Source organism: Atractosteus spatula, chromosome 14 (genome assembly GCF_055471065.1).
Source record: "Atractosteus spatula isolate fAtrSpa1 chromosome 14, fAtrSpa1.hap1, whole genome shotgun sequence".
Lineage (NCBI taxonomy): Eukaryota > Metazoa > Chordata > Actinopteri > Semionotiformes > Lepisosteidae > Atractosteus > Atractosteus spatula.
In genome coordinates, this window is record NC_142719.1 from 35,892,093 (window position 1) to 35,916,693 (window position 24,601).

The 24,601-nt window shown below is 39.1% G+C and overlaps 1 protein-coding gene across 2 annotated transcripts; it reads right to left on the reverse strand.

The window, feature by feature from the left end:
* Positions 1 to 2,428: 2,428 nt before the first annotated feature.
* On the reverse strand, positions 2,429 to 24,019 carry canx (calnexin). 2 transcript variants are annotated; one of them, XM_088931519.1, is made up of 15 exons: positions 23,921 to 24,019; positions 17,027 to 17,197; positions 16,297 to 16,370; positions 14,701 to 14,759; positions 14,144 to 14,285; positions 13,039 to 13,120; positions 11,609 to 11,801; positions 11,145 to 11,334; positions 10,592 to 10,705; positions 9,360 to 9,516; positions 8,982 to 9,197; positions 7,242 to 7,361; positions 6,651 to 6,798; positions 5,768 to 5,862; positions 2,429 to 5,186 (listed from the first exon to the last, which is right to left on the reverse strand). In XM_088931519.1, exons 2-15 carry the CDS (start codon positions 17,192 to 17,194, stop codon positions 5,130 to 5,132), a joined length of 1,815 nt encoding a protein of 604 aa, XP_088787645.1. In that variant the 5' UTR covers positions 17,195 to 17,197; positions 23,921 to 24,019; the 3' UTR covers positions 2,429 to 5,129. The 2 variants fall into 2 exon arrangements, with proteins under 2 accessions (XP_088787645.1, XP_088787646.1); XM_088931520.1 differs by having other exon boundaries at positions 23,705 to 23,927.
* Between the last annotated feature and the right edge of the window lie 582 nt (positions 24,020 to 24,601).

Below are 24,601 nucleotides of genomic sequence, written 5' to 3' on the forward strand. Positions count from 1 at the left end.
AGCGATTGACAGCAGCCACAAGCAATGGAAAGCCCTGGTTTCCTTCACTGTGCGTAAACTTCGTTCAAAAAGCTATGATTACGCACGCTTGGACGACATCTTTTTAAGAGAGGTGTGTTTTTAGTGAGTGGTGTGGAAAGACGCCAAACTTTTATTAATTTTCTCACAGAGCACATGATACGGCTCATAAAGCGCTCGTTTATGTTTTTCAAACAGTACAGAGACCTGAAAATCACACCTAATTACACGACACGAGTTATCCACAATGATTATAACAATTACACAACTTAAATAACATCATCCGATATCTTTTAGTGTAGAAAAGTGTTGAGTCGATTATCTTTTTTCTTTTCCTAAGTCTTGGTTAATTTTATGTTAAGCACCGTGAACTAAAAGCCCTGTATAGAAGACAAAGTGAGTTTCCTTCTGGATATTTTTTTTGGTTTCTCCAAAACGATTTTTAAACGCTTGTGGCATATTCCGTACTGTTAATTTTGCTAACGTACTGGAACTGTTGAATTTGCAAAATTATGGAACAAATGTTACATAAATATGCCCCTCGGACCTTTTCCATTTCAGATAAAGTATTCAATAGCAAACAAAACAGATCAAACATAATCAAGTAGTCTTTTTATTGGCTCAGACGTCTACACACTACATTATATTTATACCATAAGTTATTAATCTTCCAAGACCATTATTCAAACTTGGAATTTGAGCCAAGCCTCTTGGTACCTACATAAGGATACCCATGGGACTGTGCCTTCTTACTTGACAGTTGTATTGCCAACTGCAAGACCTCAGAAGCTAAACAAACCTAAGCCTAGTCAATAGTGGAAGGACTCCAAGGAAAAAATAGGTTGCTATTACTATTAGTGGTGCTGGGGGACCAGTAGGGGACACTCTACCATTTGGACCAGAATTGACAAAACTATTGCCCAGGGATGGTAACTCAGGACACTGTGCTACGGAAAAGTGCCAACTTTAAAATGGAACAATAACCGACTTCCTAAAGATCCCAAGGCACTATTCATGAGAGTAAGGGGGGTCAAGGTAATCCCAATATCATAGCTGCTTCTCTTTGGGTTTATCCAATTTGACCCATTTACAGCTCCCCGTTTATTCAACTGGTGAAGCAATTTCTTACTTCTCCTTATGAGCTTTAGAGTGGAATTGCTCCCTCACCAATGAAATTACCTGCAAAGATGTTACCAAGGTAGGTACTACACTTAAGTGCTGGATGGAAAGGGTCTTTCTCTAAGAGAAGCACTTTTTCAAACAATTTATTATTTGCTGGAGTATTTACAATAGATCACTTCTATAAAGAGGCGCGTAACTGTGGCAATAGTGTCATGTTCAAAATGTATATGTTAAACTGACGTTCTCTGCTCCTCTTTATTTTTATAATTGTATGCAGTCACACACAGTAATATACTTCATGAGTTGTTTTGCAAAGGCTGCTCTTCAAAAGTACAAAACCATGACAAGGCAGCTTGGCATTTTTAAATGTCATGTGCCTGCACTAGCACGGGCACCACAATGAAAGCCTTTCACATCAATCCCACTTCATTAATGCTGGGAAATCACAAAAAAAGATCTGACTCATTCTCTGCTTTAGGGATGCCCTAACATGACCTGAAATTATATAAAATCATTATGCAATTCAAATTTGCTCAACAATAGTTGAAATCGGTTCACCTCATGTGGCAGTTAGAAACTGGAATGCAAGTGACTCAATTGTCCTTTTACCAAGAATCGTTAAGAAAAATGTTTTTCATATCCTCCCCACAAAACAGGTTAAAAGGTCTTTGTTTACATTTTTTCATTATAACTTTCTAATTACGTTTGTAGATAGTCTATTTAGGGTTAGGTTGGCACTCCAGATCGTCCTGCAGTTTTAAAAGAAACCAGACCCTCTCATTGCTACTGTTTATTTACTTCTAGGCACCAGTTTTGTTAAGCATTGAGAGGCTTCTACTACACACAGATGCCACTAAGAACAAGTCTCTAATTTAAGGTGGGTAGATCAATCATTTTAATCTGGACCTTACTTAAGGCACTGAACATAATAAAGATCTATTTTTTTGTGGAGCCCTAGAAATTAACATTAACCATTAGGTTTCAACACTATTAAAATATACAAAACATAAAAGAATTTAGAAAAAGGATTTATTCATTTACTGTCTCAACTACCACATTGACATACACTATAAGTTGTCAATATGTATTCAGAGTGAGAATTTTGTACTTCCTCTTCCTGTTTAGTAGACACCTGCCATACTAAAACAGAGATCGCACTGGCCTTGAAAGAGAACATCTTTCAATCTAAAAAATTCTTGAATCTATAATCTGTCAACAAAGCATCCAGAAAAAAATGAATACCATATTAATGAGGAGCCCCATCTTTCAAACAAATGAAACAAACCGCATCCATCAATGTTTTATTTCTCTGCAAAACATTCCACAGATCCATTTATACAACTGCATTTAAGTGTCCCACCAAATAAAAAAAAAAGACATCAACTCTGAAGAAATTATGAATTTTGTGGAGACAAAAACAAAATGGTAATAGCCCAAACTCAAATTTATTGTACAATATTTTATCTCAAAATTCCATCTATTATTCTATTTGGTGCATGATTAATGTGTTAGGAACTGGTAACCGACATTCCATAATTCCACAGAAACTCAGTGAGGAACAGCACACATCTATGAAAGAGTGGATGAATCAAGGTTAGGCTTTAGAAATAGGAACTGAAATACATGACCACTTTAAAATAGGAAACCAGATTTCTAGAACAAGGGGGAAAAAAACCTCACCTTAGTTTTGTTTTTTTACCTGGAGCTTTTCACCAATCCAGATGTTTTTATAACTTTTAAATATGCCTGGACTCTCCCAAGCCTATCTTGTACATGCATGCCTTGTTAAAAGGCCACACCAGTAATTCTTTTGTGATTTTTTCCACGGTCAACACTACAAGTCAAACTGACTTGGAAGGAAAGAAACAGGTTGATGGAGAAATAGAAAGCTTAGGCTATCAAATTGATCTGAACTTGGTTATTAAAAATAAATGAATGAAAGTAACAAAACGCCATGTCAGAATGATTTTAGTCTGTAGCTCTTTCGGTTGAAGAGCTGGTGGTACTGATGTCCTCAATATCTCCATGTGAACACTATCGGTTCTCAGAAGAACTACTTGGAATGAAAAATAGCCAAAGAATTTCAGCTACCCCTACATCGTTTCATGTCAAATTATTTTATTTTTGTGCAGTGGGGATAATTGGTTTCTTTGGACAGTAGCAGACGTACGACATGGTGCCAACAATGTGTGCCAATCATAACTCTTTAAATGTTATTTCTTCAAGCCGTTAATTCCCAAGAACAAAGTTTAGCATTCCATAAATATGAAACAGAGAGCAATCCTTGGTATTTTTATTTTAGATTTTTGGACCATTTCTCAATAAAACGTGACTTAAACAATTCCAAAACAGCTTTCCATTATCAGATGCAGCAATGCAGCCAGAGCTGTACAAAGTAAAGGCCTGCTCCTCCTATTCAAAAGGCTGATACCCTGAATGCTGTCGATGTTAGTACATCATGGCTCATCAGTAACATCATTAAAAGTAATAAATACTGCACTTGGCCTACAGGAAAACCAATATCAAAATATTCATTATCATAATGTATACAAAATGGAATTCCATTTGTAATACAGCAAATAAGAAGAGCAACTTTTATTCAGTTTTGAAGTCAGTGCAATCAGTTAAGACATGACAGAAGAAAAAAAGTGTTTAGTAGCTGGCCAGGAGCAAGCACTGAAAGCCCTTTAAAATCTGCAGCCCTTATACCAAGACACAACTGTGACCTTGTTCTGAAGAATAAAGTGTTGGGGGTTTAGGACAACATTTCAGATTCTTCTCTGCATTTATCATCACAAATAAATGCAGGATTAAATAGGCTTGATGCCCGAAACTCAGAAAGCAACCAGGCACTTCTGTGTTGGCACCTTTTATAGCCAGGAAATTAGATCACAGGATGTGCACCAATGTACTCACGTAGGAATGGGTAGTACCTTATGTCACAGAGGCGGAACAGTCCTGGAAACTCCCAGATCAAGTGAGTGCTCTTCATACAGATTTGAGGTTTGAACGCTTGGGTTTAACATCTATTCACATCAGCACATAAGCGTTTAATTCACCAGTTGCTGACTTTTCATCTAAGGAATGCAAAACTTTATTTTCCTTTATAGACTGTATACTGTCCCTCCATTATATCTAACTAAAAATATTCTAATACTAACAATGATGGAAATGAAAATTAAAAAATAAAAAAATGCTCAGGAAGTAATATATTAAAAAAAACATCCTCTCACATTACATTCAGGAACTCATTCAGAAATCCTGGCCTTCTTGAATGACAAGGCAGCATTTTCTAACCTAAGGGCCCCCAATTGAACTCCCTTCAGTCTGAGCCATCACAGGCCTCTGAACAGTAGAAGGAAGACCACATTTACCACAGAAAGTGTTGGACTGTAAAATTAACAGAGCAAGTATCCTTAATGGACTATTATAATTAACAAATATAGACCTGAACGAACACTTGATCCAACACAAAGAAAACAGATCACAATTTCAATTCACCTATCAAACCCTGTTCTCAGGTTCAATATATGCAGTATTTTTAGACAATACATCTGAAACACCCCTTCAAATAGACGTTAAACAATCCAGTCTGTGTTCATTGTTTCATCCATCTCAAACAGGGGAACTTAAGTAAGATGTGAAACCTAGTGCAGGGGTTTGGTATTATCTGTTGGCTTGACTTTCATCTAATACAAAAAATTTAATTGTAGTGTTCATTAAAGCACAAATCAATACTGTCTGTTCTTAAAAGCTATGGGTGAAATGGCAGTTGTGTTGGGTCCCAAGGCTAGTGTCAGCTGCATTATAAGGAATGAAATAGTTTTTTTACAGCCAGTCTCTACTTTATCATTAATCATTGCCACAGTTCATGGTCATGATTGTTTCACTCTTAAAAACATGTTGCTGCTGTTTTGTTGCTGCTGTGAGATAGTCCAGAGTTGTGGTAGCAGAAGGCTCCCCGGGAGCTGCATGAACCAGGGTGTCCATCAGTCTTTTCTGGGTTTTCTGTTTCTGGGAGACTGTCTCAGGACATCCTCTTTTTTCTAGGAAAAAGAAATTCATAAGGCTCAACATTTACTCACGGAACTAAATACAATGGGCTATTCTACTTCACCATGTAATTGCACATGGAGTTTTAAAAAAATCTCCTTCCCCTTACCAGCTGTTGCAAGCTGCCACTGCAGTGAGTTACATGATCAGAAATAAAGACCCAGCTTTGATCCCCTGCATTCCTCCAGAACTACCAGGATCATGTCATGATGAAATACAAAGATCTGTCCAGACCCCAAGGATAGCTGACCTTACAGTCTCTTTTTAGTTTATTCACTATGACGACCCCAATCGCCAGGCATGGATGCAGTACTTTTTGGATTGGCGACAGCAGACCCAGAATACTTTTCTGTTTGAGAACTGCCTTCAAGAGTACTTAAAAATCAGAGGGCTGTGCACAACAGAAAGTTAAATTAGAATACCATCCTGGTACTTGGACAGAAGTCTGGATTTCAATAATAATGGGGAAATGATGTTGATGTCAAAGTGTCTTTGACCTTCTTTTGGAACTCATCACAAGTGTTAAAAACAACAAGAAAAAGCAAAACTCATTTTTGAGAAGTTCCTCAGCTACCTTGGCAGTTTTATCAGCATCAAGTTCTTCCCCTTCCTCCTCTTCCTCCTGGCTGTGCTCCCCTGGGCCCTCTTCTCCATCACTCTTCTTCTCCTCTGTTGTGAAGAGGCAAACATGTTCAATCACACCCTGGACTGGGGAACAAGCCCATACCTGGCCTTCAGGCTAAATAATTGAATCTCAAATTACTGTGAATAACAAACATAGAACACGATGATACTAGTAAATGTTATTGTAAAATGAATAGTGGAAAGATATTGGCATCTACAAAATGTAATGAAATGCCAAACAAGGTGAAAACAGCTGTCTAATGTAATACTTGCCTGTGTAGGACCATTTGCAATTTGCAACTAAAGTTCATTCAAATAAAGCAGCAAAAATAATGGAAGGTCTTGCATATACCAATTTATATTCACTTTAAAAATGAGTATATTAAAACAAATAACTGTTAAAACAATAACAAGTCTTAGGCCTATAACATATCTGGTTCAAAGCCACCAGAGGAAAAAAGGTCCTGATCTCTGAAATACATCAATGCATGGCTTTTTGCACAACAAACCTGATATTTTCCACAAAGCTGCCAAGATTCACTGCCACACCCCAGCTAACCTAGAACACATTTTTGATATATATACACCAAGTGTGAATCAAGACTAAAGCCCAAAGATGAATGATCAGGTCTTGTATTCCTTGCTCTGACCATCACTTTAATAATTAAGCAAAAGTCTGGATTATTATTAGCCAGGAAACAGTTTTCAACCGAGTCTGTTTAGTTTTCACTTTTAGACATAAGCTATCTTACAACTGAATAAGTCAATTAATGAGTGAAGAAAAAATCTATTTAATATCAGCAACAACAGCCAGATTTTGAAAATAGTCATACCTGGTTTCTCCTCATCTTCCTTTTCTTCCTCCTCACCATCTTCCTTTTCTTCCTCCTCACCATCTTCCTTTTCTTCTCCCTCCTGCTCGTCCTTCACATCAGGCTGGGGCTCATCTGTTTTTTTGTATTCTGCAGAAGATGGCTTTTTCTAGGCGAGAGGGAATACAATATCTCAGTATGATTCTGCTAATAACAGTTTCAGATATTTCCACAGAAATTCACAATCGGAATTTGGTAGCTTTCTGCACGGTTATAGATTTAATTTCATTAAAGAGGAATAGTTCCTAATCTCACTTCTTAGAACCCAATGTCTGCACTCTCACTTTAGTACAAATGCATTTTACATTCTGATTTGCTGTTGACAGATAAAAGAATAATCCATTTTACATAAGCACAAAAATTGAACACAGAAACTGTTACAAGGCACAATCCATGTGCAGTTTTGCTACACAAATCTTGAGATGCCCAGGGTTTGGAAAGCCATCAACAGAAAAGTACAATGAAATGCAGTATCCAAGACTCAAAAGTGCTCGTGGGGACAGTGTCAGACTCTCAGTGTCCCACAGCCGACTGCCATGCAACACGGCCCACCTTTCCAGAACAGCAGAAGACAACCACGAGGAAGACAGGCAGGGCCACCGTGAGGATGTAGATCACCCAGAGCCAGGGCCTCTCTTCCGCTGCGGACATCATCTGACCCACCAGACCAGGCTATGGGAGGAAAGACCAACAGAGTTTAAGCGGCTCTCTCCAAAGGGTACTCTGAACTCAACATTAAAAGGTAAGAAAATGGCAGTAGCCAGAGTTACCTGTACTTGTTGTTTTAAAATAGCACTCCTTAGGTACCTGAAACTGTGCCCGAGTTATCATAAGTGTAAGAGTGTGACTCCTAGGGTCTGGACTATCTATTGAGCTGGTCTGTCTATGAACACTGACACAGACAATTCCAACAAAAGGAATTGGATGCAACAGGCTTCCTATGATTAACCTTAGTTACTGAGATTGTTTAGCTTGTTGGCCTTCCTTTTTAACAAGTACACAGGAAGCCCTGGAATGTCTGATGCAGAGGTATAAAGACCTGAACCAGCTGTGTCCACATTCCTGTGGCTGAGCATTATGGGAACAGTGCAGCTGTGTATTCTGAGCATATCAATAGCATTTTTTCCTAAATACATCAAATGTAATCTTGTAATACAAGCTAGGCAAATTGTTTCAACAATCTAATTTCTTTGTCTTCCCTATGTAAAAGAAGTTTATAAAACAGGATAGATATGCAATTATGAAATGTACATTTGCAATAATCTGCAAGGCTCAGATAAAGAGGAAAGCATGTTGAGCTTGAATGTTGCTAAATCATAATTTAAAAACAAATATCTTCAGTTAAGTTATCTTCTTATTAGGTTCTCTGAAGCCAAACAGACAACCTAAATAGATCTTTTAAAAACAACTCAAACACTTTCACTAGTTCTAGCAACAGAAAGAGAAACACAGACGATGGGCCTTTAAGATAGGCATGAAGAAAATTCTAGGAATTCACCTTGAGGTAACAAGGCATTTGTGTTGTAGGAATTTCATGAAAGTCAGCCAAAGTACTGCTAATCCTTTCCAATCTACAATGCTTTCCAACAATGGAACTACTACATTAATATGAGCTTGACAGTACTCTGTCAAGATCTCTATTCCACCTAATCCATTTAAACAGTAACATGTGCATCTTTGTAGAGAACGACAGCTGCCAAACCAAAAACCTGAGCAATAAAATTTCTACCAGAAAATGTGTTAGGAAATGTGCTGCTTAACAGATTTAAAGTGTTTACAAACAAGTGGAAACCATCTGGTAGTTTAACTGATAGTAGTTAATTGCCATTTTTTAAAGAAACCAATTACTAGTGAATAATTTTAGCATTAACATCTCTTGATTTAAATTTTGCCCTATACATATTAGGTTTCTGCTTTTTAATTGCTTCTGTATACAGTCCAGTTTTGAATTTTATCAAACCTTTTGTAAATCTATGCTGACTTAGGTTTTCCTATCATGTTATTTTCATATAGATGACCCTCTAGCTAATTATTAGCTTCTATTACCTTACATGTAATAAACTTACTGGGTCTATAACTACTTGAATAGAGTTCCCACTCTAATTTGTGGATGGCTACTATGCCGAGTAGAGCATAATCTAAATTTCCTGACTAGTCAATGATTTTATTTAGCCCCCTCTAGTCCCGGAAGCTGCACATCATCTTTACTTCTCCCCAGGAAGAGCCTTATGCAGGAATCAAAGACCGACGGCAGAGTACATTCCAGGCCATCGATCCTGAAGGGGTGCTCACCTCTGCAGCTCCCTCGGCAGCCTTCTTCAGCCCCCAGCCATCGTTGGCCCACTGATCCGCCACGGCACGGTCCGAGGAGATCATGAAGTTATCGAAGAAGATGTCCGAGGACATGGACCAGAGCTCCAGCCCAACAGCGCTGAAGGGCGTCATGCGGAAGGGGTGCAGATCTTCAAAGAAATCAGGGTTGGGGATTTTCCTAGGTTTCCACACTCCCTAGAGGCGAAGATGACACGATGGACAAGACCACGATTAAGGGAAATTCAGTTTGCATCCCTTTGAGGTCATTTTTCCTTTAGAAAAGACAGATCCTTGCCTTGTTTTGTTTTTTTAAGAAGTATAATTATCAGATATGTCTTTTTTTTCCCGGCACGTTACCTGGTAATTAGGGTTGTCGATCATGGGTGCCTTCCACTTGCCCTTGTAGTTGGGATTGTCAATCACGGGTCTCTGCCAAACACCACAGCCAGGGGCAGTTTCACATTTAGGGTTGGGGATCTGAGGAGCTTCCCATTCACCATCCATATCCTCATCCCTAAAACAAAGAGGAAGCATCATTAATAGGTCATTTCTTTCAAAGGCTCTTCACTTGAAAACTAACTAGGATCTTTCGTTGTCCACCAAGATAAAGTTAACAGAAGTGGTGTATTAGGAAGAAACTAACCTATGTTTTGTTAGACACTGAGAGTGGCAAATAGTTAAATAAGGCGATATAGAGGGAAATATCAACTTATGATGCCCTTATCATAACACACAGTATTTAATTGAAAACAAAATAAGACCTTTTGTATTCTATTTAAAGCATTAATAAAATGCCCAACAGAACAAAGAAAGATGTCCCTAATAAATCCCTAATGTGAGGATTGCAGTTAATGTTTATTCAACCAGATACCATTGGAGTAATGCCACAATATATGGCAGCAGCATTACAACTTTGTAGACCGATTTGATCAGATCTCAGAGACTAAGCAAGGAAACGCAATTTGCTACCGTAAGTGAACCAGATTTTCCAAACCAATGCCCTGCTGTGCTACGGAAAGCATGTCCTTTGAATGAGAAGGTAAGCTGACATCTTGACTACTTATTCATGAATGATGCCATGGCACTTTGTACAAACTGGTGTAAAACCTCAGCTTTCTGGCTGGATGCCACTTCAGGACAATGTCAGTTTGTCTGAAATTTCCCTCTTACTTCAAACGGTTATTTGATGTAATTTACCCTGGAAAGAGTGTCTCTATTCCCCTGGTGATGCGTACACCCCAGGTTAAGAACTACAGAGCAAAGCTGTAGCAATTTGGGCAAAGTAGTTGGCAGCTGAAACCCTCAATAGATGGGCAAGTTTAGGGATAAAGGGCTGTTCTTCATATCTGAAGAAATGTTTATTTCCTTTTTGTACGCAGAATTTATTTGGTATTTTAAACTGGTGTTTAGGATTTATACCTTTGGATGGAGAAAATATCCCCTAAGTTAAAACAACTGGCATGACTGATTATCATAATTCAATAATCGCCAGACACAGCATGCCAAATTTTCACCATAGAAGAATTATACATGTATCCCTAGCTTCTGGCTCATTGTATTGCAGAAGCACCTATTAGAAAAACAGTTACCAATCCTCAGGCTTGATTGCATCAGGGTCCGAGACGTATTCTGGTTCATCATCTAACCAGCCTTCTGGTTTTGTAGCTTCCTCATCCGGGATCTTTGCTGGAGCATCTTCATCCCTGCAGGAGCAAACCGATCAATACAAAAGCCCACTTGCAGCACAGACAAGATTAATTTCCTATTAATTCTGATCACTAGCATTACGGATAGGCAAACAATTTATTAGAAAAACCCGAGCATCATATGAATGAAGCAGATTACCCGAATCTAAAATCAAGTACTTTTTCTTTTCCTGCTCAGATAAATGAGGGGTTTTCACTTCAAAAATGCCAAGTATGCCATCTTCAATGGAATGGAAAATTCAGTATTTTAAAAAGAAGGGAGACAAATAAAACTGTACTAATGACTACTTACAGTAAAATGAAAAAAATCCTATTCAAAAATACTCTTAAGGATATAAAAGAAAAACTCCCCTATCAATTTTGCTTTCTTCCATACTTTAAGCCAATTTGGCAAAAATGTCCCCCCCATGTCCACCCTGGGCTAAAGGGTACTCACCAGTCCTCAGGCTTGACTGCATCAGGGTCTGGGATCTTGGGCCTCTCATCCCAGTCTTCAGGCTTCCTGTCATCAGGATCTTCAATCTCGGCAGGGGGGTTGACTGCAGGGCTCATGTCATTCAGGAGATTCCCACTATTTATGACTGTCTGGTCGATGAGGATCTCAAAGCTGTTGTCGGGGTTCAGCACTAGACAAAGCCGACACAAATACTGAATCTTGCAACACTGCAACAAAAGCTACAGTCAATAAGACTCATACTGTAAACTGTCTAAGCGGTCTGTACACCACACAGTGGCTCCAAAGGGGAGGCAGACCCAGGGACAACTATCTCTTTCATTCTATCTCTAGAATTTTGTACATTCTACATGTATGTACTACGAGAAACCTTTCGCGCAACAAACACAAAATTGCATGAGCTGGATTACTTCACTCATTCTAAGAGCAGGCATGAAAAGCCATACCCATGGTGTAAAGGTGGGTCTTCTTGTCAGTGTAGTAGGTGCGGAGGTCTGCGTCAGGTTTCTTGGCATGCTTCTCCTCATACTCTCCTGTTTTGGGGTTCTTGTGGCGGAAGATGAAGTGCAGCTTGTAGTCCTCTCCACATTTGTCAGGCCCAAACATAATGGTGTATGGGGTCTTGTCCACAAACTGATCCTGTATACAGACATTAAAAAAAAAAAAATGAATTACACATTAGACAAAAACATTTATATGCAAATGTTGATTTCTTGCAGCTGTTAACATTTCAGTGCACGCTATTATACAAACTGAATTATAGAGCTTGTCACTCTAGTCTGTTATCCAAATGAGAGAAACCTCCTATTTGCATTTAAGGAAGAAGATTTTTCTTGGGTTTTTTTCTTTCAAGCTAAAGCTAACTTGTAACCACAAATCTATGATAAAGAGGAGCTGAAGCCCCAAAGTTTTGCAGGTAACAAAGTTCCACCACTAACCATTTGCCCTGTTACATGTTTTTTAAGCTAATGAAACTAGTGCTTTGCACATACTCCACAGTTGGCTATTAAAATCAGATGTAAACTTACTTTCTAAGTATAAATACAGTAGTTTCATTGGTGGTGCTCACCGACAGCTATTTTTGTGACCGTACTGCTACAAATGACTTAAAAACATGAAACAGCAGCAACACAATCTGCCTGTGCATATCCTTATGCATTACTGTCTCACTCATGGGATTCAATCCACAGCATGTTTGAGCTCCTTCAAGAGCACTGATGGGCACTTCCAGCAGTGTTACCCCACAGGACCTACAGAAAACTTGGGGAAGCCCAAACAAAGCACAATGGGTAGCATGTTTCAGATGAGCTACTGCCAGTATTGGTGGATGTAATGTCTGTCTCACTAGTGTAACGTTAATGCTGGACACTAGTGCACTTCGATTAATGTATGCACTTTGACCAAATTTAGAGAAGTTTATTTTAAGGCAGAGAAAATAGCATACTGAGATGCAGAACTAACTTCTAAATAGACAACAGTTTCTGTGTTACCGTTATACAAACTCACAGAGGTTGAGCTCTTTTAAAAAAAAGCTTAACATACTGCAGCCTGTTAGATTAGGTTTATTAAAGTGTGGGAAGTGCAGGATCGAATTTTGTAATGCACATACAGCACTGAAGAGATTCAATAGGGTTTTACTCATAACACTTTAAACAACTGTCAAAGCTTTTTTCTAAACGAATGTTCAATCAACTCAGAATAAAGATCTCATGTTGAAGAAATTGTTACATACCTGCAGTTTGTTTTAGGACTTTATGAAGAATAAAGAGAGCATTCAATGCTTTGAGTCCTTGCCTTTTTGAGAAGGTTGACAGGAAATAGAAATAAGAATGGTTTGGAAGGTAGCAGAACATATATGTCCTTTACAAGTACTTACCAAGTTCAGATCAGGTGTTTGGGAAAGGAGTTTCACATAAGCCCCACCACAGTCAATTCCAGTTTGGAAATTTACCTCATACCTGGGAAAGGAGAAAAAGATCTCATTTATCAGGGGTTAAGGACCAAAGCACCAATTGTTCAAATCGTTGAAAAGCACCTGCAAGCAAAATAAATAGAACGACATGACTGATTTAAAGTCCCTTGAAGTCCAGTTGCCGATAAACTCCATAGCGCCAATACAAAAAGAAAATTAAAAAATATTAAAGGTTGAGGTATATCAAGTATGGTTTTCCTTAATGTACATAGTTTTATTTCCTCTGTTCAGAGAAAAAAATATACAGCACAGTCTAGTTAATTTCATTCTATTCTTTTGCATTTCCTCCCCACATCTCCATTAGCAGGCTTGTTAAAGGCAGCAGGGTACCTCTACAGCAGTGTAATAAGGTGCAAGCTCTTAACAGAAACTGATAATAAAATTATCAGTTCTTATTGGACTGCCTGAAGGAGCTGAAGGATCACTGCACTACCCAAGCTGTGGTCCACGACATCACATACAGTGCACGCTGACATTTGTAGAAGAGGCTTCTTGGAACGAGCACCAATCTGAATCTTACCAGAATTATGTTTGATCTGAAAACAACAGACTTTTTTTTTTGTGGTACTGATTCTCATCTCAGCTTATGTCCATTACTGGTAATTCTGACTTAATACAAGCTTATTACATTTATTTTATTTCAGCTTGAAGATACCACGCCTTATTTACTACTGGAATATGTTCAGACCAGCACTGGGCTCTTTTCCAACTCTGCAACACTATTAGACTCCACTGTCTTCTGTTAAAGCTGAACGAAATAACATGATGACGAAAGTCATTAGCACTGAACTGTAACCCTGCCACAAAGGTTATAAGGCTGCAGTTTTGGCTTGGCTCAACAATACGGCCACTAGAACCGTATCATGCAAACTTCACAACTAGCTTGTGCCAGTGGAAAATGAGGTTACTGATTAAATATCAAATACACGGGTATACCTGATAAAGACACTGAAAAATACAACTGCCTTATCCATTCTGTGCCACTGCCGGTTATTTGGTGGCCACTTACTGAACAATGAGGGGCTTGGTGTCAAAGATGAAAGGCTTCAGGAGTTTGGCGGAGATGGCATGGTGTTTGGCGCGAGACTTCAGGACGAGGCCTTTGTCTCCAGGGAGTTTGGTGTCGACCATTTCTTCCACTTCCCATTGGCCTTTGAAAAGAAAATCTTTCTTCAACCTCAGAACACTCTCCCCAGAAGTCCGATTACCTACTTGGGTCTAAAGAATAAGCTAGTATGGTCATGAAGATTAATTTAACAGCAAAGAATTTGATGAGCAAGAGAGTGATGTGCTTCTTTACCGTCTTCCTATCCCTTTAAAAAGGAACACACCTAATTTATGAAATAAAACAACAGACCAACATGAGAGCATTACAATTTTATGAGAAATGAGACAGAAAAAAATTTAATTGTATCTTTAATGTAACAAAACGCAAGTTAGAAAATCCTTTCATGATGACAGACCGCCCTATGTAAGGTAACAGCACATTAACACACACTTCTCTAATAGTGTTACTTAAGGAAAAGGACTTTTGCATAGCAAAGCAAATTATCACCAAAGCCTTACCATCGTACTTTGCAATTTCTTCATCAATACCCTCCTTCTTAGCTTTTGACAAAACCCACCTGAAAGGATAAGATAACGTTCATTTTAATCAAGAGTACAGACATTATACTGAGCTCAGCAATATTTTTTACTTCTCTCATGATCAGAAGCACAGACGAGACATTCCATTCTTTAAACAGAAGATTAACGGATTTATCTGCATCAAAAACAAACATTACCATGATATTAAATTTAATAATAACCTTTTCCCTGCCTGCTAAATTAATAACAAATGAGGACTTGTGTTTTTCTGGGTGTAGAAACTGGATCTTCAAGGTGTATTTTATTGGCAGTTCATGCTTGTATTCAAAACTCTAGGTAAAAAATAAATGCTTAATATTTTTAGGTACAAAACGAGTGAAAACTAATGCTACTAAACTAAAGTTTATCAGCGCAGTGATGACTAACAGGGAGGTGGGCACATTTCATAGGTCTGCTATAGGCCAATAAAGTATTGTATGCTACAGAAGGGAAGATGGCAGTCTCAGAGAAGAGTATACTGACGCCTGATAAACCTGATGCTGCATCACAGTTTAAAAATGCTGTGTCCAAAAACAGCATCTTCAGGCCTCGGAGTAGTATTAGTTGCATAGTTTTTGGATCCTTCAGGCAAATGCTGAGGATGCAGTTACAGTTAATGTGAGAAAGAACAAAAGGTATTATCATCTTAATAAGCAGGGTATAATGGTTGTTTTGGGTATTTCATTCTCATCAGGCTTGACCTTCAACATCTTAAATTACTCACTAATGACTCAAAAGTAAAATAATAATAGGTTTCTTTCCATGCTATAATTATGTTTAAGATGCAATTTTGCAGTATATTGAACCATGAAAGATGAGTTATAATATATATATATGACCAGTTAATGGTTTAGTCCATGCTGAAAAGATGCAATATATGTAAACATGTATTAAAAATGACATTTGTGCACAATTGCCAGTTGCTTGTTACAACTTTCAGGTCTACCAGATAGCACCGCTGACACTGCAGCATTACTCCTTGATCTTCCACAGTGTACAACAAATCTGATTTCCGCTAATACATTTAAAACAATTTGTAATTCATATTGGACGCCAAATATTCAAATAACTGAAACTCTAGAAGTAACAGCTATTTGATACTCCCATTCTAATTAGCAGGAATGTTACTTAAAGTACACCATTTATTTATACCAGGTTATTATAATATGAAATGTGGAAGGCGTTTCTTTTTCATAGTTCTGCACAAGATCTTTTCAGTTCAATAAGTACAGTACTATATAATGTTCCTATAGAGAGGGCCATGAGCCAGGAGAACCAAGTAATATTAAATAATTAAGTAATATTTAAGTAACATGCAGTCAGAGCTGCCTCAAGTGACATCTTCTTAGAGGAAAGGATAGGCTGGTCTGATATCAGAATATATTTCAAAATATCCCTTCATAAACCTTGTGCTATTGTCTCTTCCACTAACCAGAAACTCAGCTAAAACCTTTCATAAGAGTTACCTTTGTCCACACAGCATCACTGTTTACTGGATCCCAGGCTTAAATGTTATTAAAGCACAAGAATTCTCACCCATCCAATGTTCCTCTGTCGAAGGACTCGGCAAAGTAGAAATCGCCGGTTGCAACAGGAGCCTCATAGGTTACCTAAAGAAAAGGAAAAAGATGATTCTCGTTATTCAAATGGCACTTCAATCCCCTTCCAACGAGGGAAGCGAGTAAAGGTACAAGAGCATAGCTAGCCACCTTCACAGCCTAGGATCCAGTAAGACATTGATATTAAGAGTTAGTTGAGCAGTGTATATGTAAGAATCCACATTTATGATGATTTAAATTTCTTCTTGTGTGTACTGAAAACTTAATTAAAAGTGCCAGAAAAAAAAAACAATTAAAAGAATAAATGAGTAAAAAAAATCTCTTGATTTAAGAGGTGTCTGTTCACTATGAAATTCAGATTGTCTGGGAACAATATCATCTATTATTGATGTTTTCAGCCCAAGTAAAACATTCAGTTCTGAAACTTGAATGCACTGAAATGTTTCATGGGTTGTTCTCCCTAAGCCTGGAAAGTCAAAGAGTGATTTCTGTCAAACTAGTCTATCACTCTCTATTTGAGGAGTTCCCTGTTAGCGTTGTTCTGTAATAAAAGGTAAAACCAAACAAAGAACTGTTTCTGTAACTCACAGACTGAACTTTTCACTGTAAATCACAAAGCTGCGTGGTCACAAATCAGTTTGTACTACAGCTGCTCCTACGTGACGGGTGACTGACTGGATCCCCCCACCTCTCCTCGGCTAACTCACCTTGGGAGCAGAAGGGGGGCTGGCCTGCTTCGGCTCCTCTTCCTCCTCCCCAGCTACATCAAGATCATCCTCCACATCGATGTCTGCATCCTCGCTGTCGGCCTGGACCAGGGTAGAAGTCCAGCCTAGGGCCAGCAGTAACATGCACAGCCTCCACTTGAGCTCCATAGTCTGTGGAAAGGGAGGGAGAGAAGCCATGACAGAGGGCGGAGTGAGGGAACACACCCCAGCAGAGAGACAGATCCTGGCACACGGTCTGATCTAAGAATGGATACTGAATCGCAGCCATAGAGTTCTTGGCTCCTCACAATTTCGGGTGCTGCATTCAATCCCCCAAGGCCCCTCCTCCTAGAAAAATCTTTACAAAAACAGTCACATCACCACCCTCCCCACTCACAGGAAGAAAAGGCTGGTGTTGGTTGGTACACAGAAAATGTTATCCCAGGCCCCCCACTACCTCTGGTCACCATGACAACACAGTCCCTGGGATCTGCAGCCTCAGCCTGTTTTCCTAATGAGATTAAAGCCCAATGAGATTACGATCTAAGCACACAGACCTGCTCTCACTGCAATTACAACAGCCAGGCAGCTACACAACTATCTTGTTTGTGTTCTCACCAACAATTTAATGATTTCATTGGGCCACATCTTCACAACAAACAATGCCACCAGCAGCCCAAATATTTGGTGGTGACAGTCTAATGTCACTGACTTTTCTATTGAATTAATAACTGTATTATAAGAACCAACAGCGCATGTTTTATCATCTATTAAGTGTTTGCAGGAAAAAGCACATGCAAAAACTGGGATGAAAACCAAACTCTACATTAAAAGCTGTAGATGAAAAGATGAGGCCTTTTGTGTTTTAAGAACGTAGACGGTTGCTGAAAGATTTAGGTAACGAGTTCCGCACGCCTGGGGCCGAGTACGAAGAGGCCCCATCATCTGTTGTGTGGATCACAGTCTTCAGCAGCACAACAAGGCCTGAATCAGCAGATCTCAGATTACAAGTTAGACTATACTCATTTAACAAATCCTTAAAATAATCTGGAGCTAGACCACACACATTGTCACAATCGCATAATTAGAAGAACCATAAGCTCCACTCTGAATTACATAGGGAGCCAATCCAATCTGCACATAATGGCAATGCTAACTAAACATACTGTGCAGTACCACACACATACTGAAGACTCTAGCACATACACTGGTAGGTAAGGCATTACAGTACTTTAATCTTGATAAATTAAAGTTGAAAAGCTACTTTAGCATCAGAAAGGCAGAGCGAAGGTCTATCAATCAATACTTAGCAGGTGGAATAAAGAAACTCGACATTAAGTCTCTTCAAATGAAAAGAGTTAAAAGTAACACCAAGGTTTCTATTATTTTAACGATAACCTGCTATCATGCGGCCAAAATTAAAAAACATTTTGAGACACCACCAGGTTTCTGCTTCAGAACCCATGCATTTTATTCCAGAAGTCCACTGAAAGCTGGTGTGTGGTGAGCGTTCTGGCACACTATGGCTGCAGTCGCATCAGCCAGGTGGGGCTGCACATTGGTGGTGGTGGTGGTGGTGGTGGTGGTGGAGGGGAGTCCCCATTACCTGTAAAGAGCTTTGAGTGGAGTGTCCAGAAAAGCACTGTACAAGTGTAAGCAATTATCCTCCAGAACTACAAATGGCATCCATCATATGTACTTATACTATGATTTAATTTTAAAATTTAGCTCACAGCATCAGTGGTTCTCATCTTTCTTCTAGTCAAAGGACGTACTTTAAATTCTTCTCAGGGACATCCTGAATGAATCCCAACACCAACAGTGCCTGAAGGCCCACAGTTTAGAGCTGTAGCCCAAGATTAAAGTCAGGTTCCATCCGTCTTGCAGATGTGAGATTATCCAGAATAAATAAGGACACCACACATTGGACCATGCTATAATAACCCAACAAGACCCCTCATCAAACCCCCCTTCATCAATAATCAGCAAAATATTAACTCTTTGAGGCAAACGGGGTGACTGCCTGCATTTGGCTTATGTACAAAGGAAAACAAGTGATTAATGAAGAAGCTTTGGAGTTGAAGGCGTGATAAAAGGACCACAGATCTTTTCATCACTATGCGATTTGAGTCAAACCCAGCAACTGGCTATGCCAAGATCTTAAGCGCTCTGTTAGAAACCAGGCAAAATTGAACTTTCCTCCAAGAGTTTGCCCTTTCCGCAAGTGAAACTACAAAAAAAAGCATTGCTGAAGAAACAGCTAAGGCAGTTGTCAGCAAAGTGAAGCATACCTAAAAGCTCGAAGAACAAGAGACAATATTCCACGTTACGGACAAAACAATCTACATTTTTACACTGCGCTTTGCATTCCAGAATTAGTGATTTTTATAAGCAGTTCTTAAGTACATTTGGATTTTATTAACATATGCAAAATTGACAATTATGCTATAGTTATCCTTTACCCTCTAAATACTGTAAATTTACAATCTCCTACGAATGTTTAAATGTGAATTCAAAATCGTATTATTACTTTAAAAACCGAAATATGTAGTATTTTCAGATAAGCTATGTGTTGACTGAATAGCACAAAAAAAGAGAAAACTGTACAACTGAGGGTAAACAGGCCTATGGAAGGATTAAGAAACATTATCAGAAAGAGACTTACTTCCAGAGAAAGCAAGTCTCTTCTAACCTAAGCTGAGCACCAATTTGCATAAAAACCATTTCACAAACACCACTTCAGATTCAGAACCAACGATTTCCAGACATCATCATAGCAACTGTATTAGCATAATAATGAAAATATCTTTTATACATTACACTGAAAAAATCTCCTGCAACAGCCCAATTAGCCTTATCACGTTCAGCGCTAGTTCAACTTGATTCCAAAGCGTTAAATCGATGGAAGTAGTGGACATTAAAAAAATGGAAATACCTTGGTAAATGTGATGTTATATACTCAGTATATAGAAAGCAAGGGTTTCCACATAGGTTTGTCTCAAGTGTTAATTAAGCAAATAACATCCTTGCATGCTTAGGGTCAAGTGTAAAAATCCTGGACAGGCCTGGTTGCCTATAATTATGGCTAGCATGTTCTCATGACCTCAGTTCTTTTGAAAGGAGGCGATTCTCGAGCACTTTGGCAGGAGCTTAAGAGACCAATGTAGCCCAACCTGCTGATATTTCATGAGCAAGAGTGTCTACGGTGATCTCAGCACGAACAACTGAGATAGAAACATGAGAAAAGAGCAACAAAGACAGTACAGTCTTCAAACTGTGGTACAAGCAGCCAGTTTTATCAAAAATAATCTGTCAAGGTTCCCACAGACAGCACGTTTGTAAGTCTAGCATTCATAGAGCACAGGAAATAGACCACTAAGCAGTGGAGAAATAACATATGGTCAGTTATATTATGCTTCATGATGCTCTCAACAAACAGAAGTGTTCACATGTGGCACCAATCTAAAGAACTCTACAACCCTGAGTACCAGGTGGTTCCGTAATGTTGTGGAGCACATTTTCTTGGCATGGTCAGGGTGAACTCCTTCCCATAGAAGGCAAAATCATTGCTAACCGCTACGTAATTGTGCAAGGTGATCATCTTCATCCCATGCAGCATTTCTTTCCTGCCTGGAGGAGCATCTTCCAGGACAGGAGCATTATCATCCACTGAGCATGTGGTTGCCCACTGGTTTGGTGAGCATGACGCTGCGGTTATCAATACTTCATGACCTACTCAGTCACCAGATCTGAACCCAGTTGACCCTTATGGGATTCTGGAATGATGTCTGATTTTCACATGATGCCTGGGATAGCGTTTTCTATCACCATCAACCAGTTGTCAGTTGAATGACTTTCTTATGGAAGAATGGTACCATATCCCTCCTGCAGAATTCCAACAGACTCTATGCCCAAAGCATACAGGCTATACATACTGTAGGAGCCCCTGATCCCATTAAATTCTCAGAGATTTAAAGTAATAACTTAAAATGTAATTAAAATGTATTCAAATCAGAAGATACTCCTGTCTGGTGCTTAATAACTGTTCTATCATGAATTCCCCTGAGCAGAATTACAGTGTGAATCAGTCCCTTTTACCATCTCAGTGCAAAAACAAACAGCCTGAGGCAGGCAAACCACTAGAGAAAAGGCTTCTGGGACTGCAGCTGTCGAACAGAGCTCTGCATACAACTATAAACAGAAACAAGCCCAAAACTGTTATGTCATGATTTAACCATCTCAACTTCCCTGTGTATTTTAGTAAGCTGTGGTTAAACGTAAGAAGGCCCTGCTTTAAGATCCTCAATGGTTCATGGTCATCACCCTCCATAAATATGGCACAGGCAGGAAAGCTGCCTTTTCGGGTTCTTTTTATCTGAGGGCTTTTAACAGCTGCGCAGTACACCCTGCATATCAGACACAAGCCTATTTTTCTTTAAAAAAACATGTTCAAAAACACTAGCCAAACAATAAAGGCTACCTTGGATCTCTCAATGTAACAAAGCAAAAGGTAAATGCATTTATAAAATGAAATATTTCAGGTATCTTCAGTACAAGAATAATGAACATGTGCGGTTTCCACCAGCAAAGGTACTGTGTTTCTACTTAAATTTTGTATGCGTGTCCACATGATATTTCAAACAAAAATATGGGGAAAAAAATGATGCCAGTTACAGACCTAGAATACAAGAACACCAACGATCAGTACCTCCTAAATCAACTTTGTAATTAAAAAGATGGACAAAGGACGGATGACAAAAACAGCAATTACACTGAAAAATATTTTAATTGTTTAAATATCACTAATCAAGTAACACTTGATTCCATTAAATGGAGCACCTTAAAAAATAACAAAGCCTTTCTTTCTTATGGTACAGAATGACCTCTCTCAAGACACATCACATCAGCAGCCATCCACAGAAATGCACACATTCAAAGAAAACAGCGGGTGGAAATCAGTCATTGGGGTTCTCTTGTTTTCTCATGTGCTGTAACCAAAACAGCTGTTTTCCTGCACTTTAACACCGCAGGATTACTCTAAATCAGGCGACAGGGAAAAGCAAAAAGAGGGCATTCCCTAGGATGAAAATAATATAATTAAGGTTTTAAAGAAGACATGTTGAGGTACACATGCCAATCAGTCAATACCCTAATATTAACTGGCCAGGAAAGCTACAGATGACACCCAGAGCTCCTAGGCTACCACTTTTCTCACTAAAGTATGCAATATCAAAACAGAAAACCATGTTATGAATGGAAATTACAATTGTAACTGCATTGACACACTTTAAAATAGTATTATGATTAGAGAAAAAACATTAAGACCGGGGGGGAAAGGTATGCAAAAACAGCAGCACTGGGTCACATAAAAGTAAGTTTAAAACAAGAAATTGGCAGCGAACAAAACAGGCCATATGCAAAACCTTTTGTGCCTATGTTACCTTGAAGCCAAATTTAGCAATGCAGTGACTGACGAAGAAAAAGTCTTTATGATACGGCTCCCAGTGTAGGAAACGCCCAAAACGGAAAAGCAAATGTCCTTCCCGTAATATTGAATGCGACTACCGAAATATTTTAAACACTGCCTTCGCATTCTGGTAATGCGGCCTTAATTTGGACGCTTGAATAAAAACTTTATAAAATGGTCTCTCCTTGTTTAGCAACTCCCGCGAAATGGTAACGGTTAAGAAGAAAAAAAAAAACCGGAGCACCTGTTCTGACATACCAAAACGTGTTTTGGTTTCATTTCTCCCAGGACAGTTAAAACACGTCTGGCTCAAGCAAGCACAACAGGAAAGGTCACCTCGGGGGAAATTTCCGGCGTTTGAACATTTACTTTGGATCAATCGTTTTGTATTGAAAATGACTGTTAGCCTTGTTTAACATCGCCCTCCCGACAGATGGGTAGAAACGGGAAGATAAGTCATGTGGTGAACAGCTCATTTCTACAAGTCAGTGCTTCTCGTCTGTTTTTTTTTATTTATATTCATAGAAGTAACAGCAACACCCCATCATCACGGACTACTCTTTAAGACCCCTCTCAGCACTGTTTCTTCTTCTAAGATTTCCATTCTCTAACTTTATGCACCGTCATTCCCAGCCAGGACACAAGTCGTAGTCGATGCCATTCATCCTCGGCGGAGTCCGTGCTCAAAGCCCCATTAACACGCTGCCTGCCCCGGAAGCCCAGAGCGCAAGGCGGGACTACACCCCGGCCAGGACGCCAGTCCATCGCAGGGCATACACAAGGATATACAGAGGCAAAACCCAAACAAGCCCTATCAGAGCACGCAAACTCCACACAGAACGTCCCCCAGCCTAAAAACTAACCAATGAAGCAGCAATGCTAACTCCCGCCGTGCCGCCCACGAAGCTAAATTCGAACCTGTTCTACCACATCTAGGGCGAAAGACTACCAGTGAGCGTCTGCTTAAGGCCCATGTGCGTTTGCACTACATATTTAAGATCACATTCCCCCACACCCGAACTAAATTCAGCTGCGAACACCGGCACGCATGATTACTCAGGAAACAAGAGATCGTCTTGTACTTCACGTTTGTATTAACGATAGAAAAAAAAATCATTTTTTTTCTCAGCTGAACTTATCGATGTCGATTCAGGAGAAAAAAAACTATATAGAGTACATTAGAAAACCAAAATGAAACAAAAAACTGTTACTTAGAGGGAGGTCGGAGCCATCTGACACCCAACTGACAAGATCCTTAGACCCCCGAGAGTAAGAATCGCATAAAGATGCAAAAAAAAGACTATGTTTGGCGTGCTGTGCAGTCTTTTTAAGTCACCCTTTTCCTTTTTATTTTACAACTACCCAACAGAGCTAGTGTTCCCCCTAATTTCAAACATGAACATTATCTTTCATCTCCTTTTACTCACCTCCAGCAATAAGACGTTACTACCTGGAACTACTGCACAATCACGTGTCAGTTACAATGAAGAACTCTGACACCAAATCCCCTCCTATGCCCATCTATGATTGGCTCCTGATATCAAATTGTCAACGCCTTTTGGAGAGTTCCGATATATTATTGCGTGTTTCTCCTGTCCATCTTTGCGAAAGGCCACCTCCTCAGAACTGAACTTCGTGGACGGCTCTGATTGGTCCACCAGCGGAAGGAAGTGAAGAATGATTGGTTGGTGTCATTTCTGTGGCGCAATTAGAAACAGGAAACGGGAGGAAAAAACTAGAAGGATTGTGTAGTGGCAACCAGTTCGGCTGCATAGCGACGAGATTACACTTAAAACATCTGAAAGAAATCCAGTTTTTTAAAATTGAAATAAACTTCTCTCATATACCTGTTGCAGCAAAAAAACCAAAATGTTTGTACAGAATACTTTTATACAACAGTTTAGTGTCTATACTGTGTTTAATCGTAAATACCTAATATAAAACATTTTGCTAGACCAATGTAAATGAAAATGCCCGCGTGATAAAAAAAGTAAAAAAGATGTTTACAATACGTTATACATCACGTATTTTTGTTCGTGTATAATGCAATAAAATTCCAAAATAAATATAAAACACACTTTGGGCAAAAACTGCTTTAAAAAATTGTA

Excerpts from the sequence above, each read along its gene's own strand:
- canx (XM_088931519.1), bottom strand. The coding sequence starts at position 17,194 with ATGGAGCTCAAGTGGAGGCTGTGCATGTTACTGCTGGCCCTAGGCTGG. Across the intron at positions 11,335-11,608 it reads GACCCACCTTTACACCATGG|TGCTGAACCCCGACAACAGC; the intron begins GTATGGCTTTTC and ends GGCTTTGTCTAG. Across the intron at positions 5,863-6,650 it reads GGAAGATGAGGAGAAACCAG|AGGAGAAGAAGAGTGATGGA; the intron begins GTATGACTATTT and ends TCTTCACAACAG.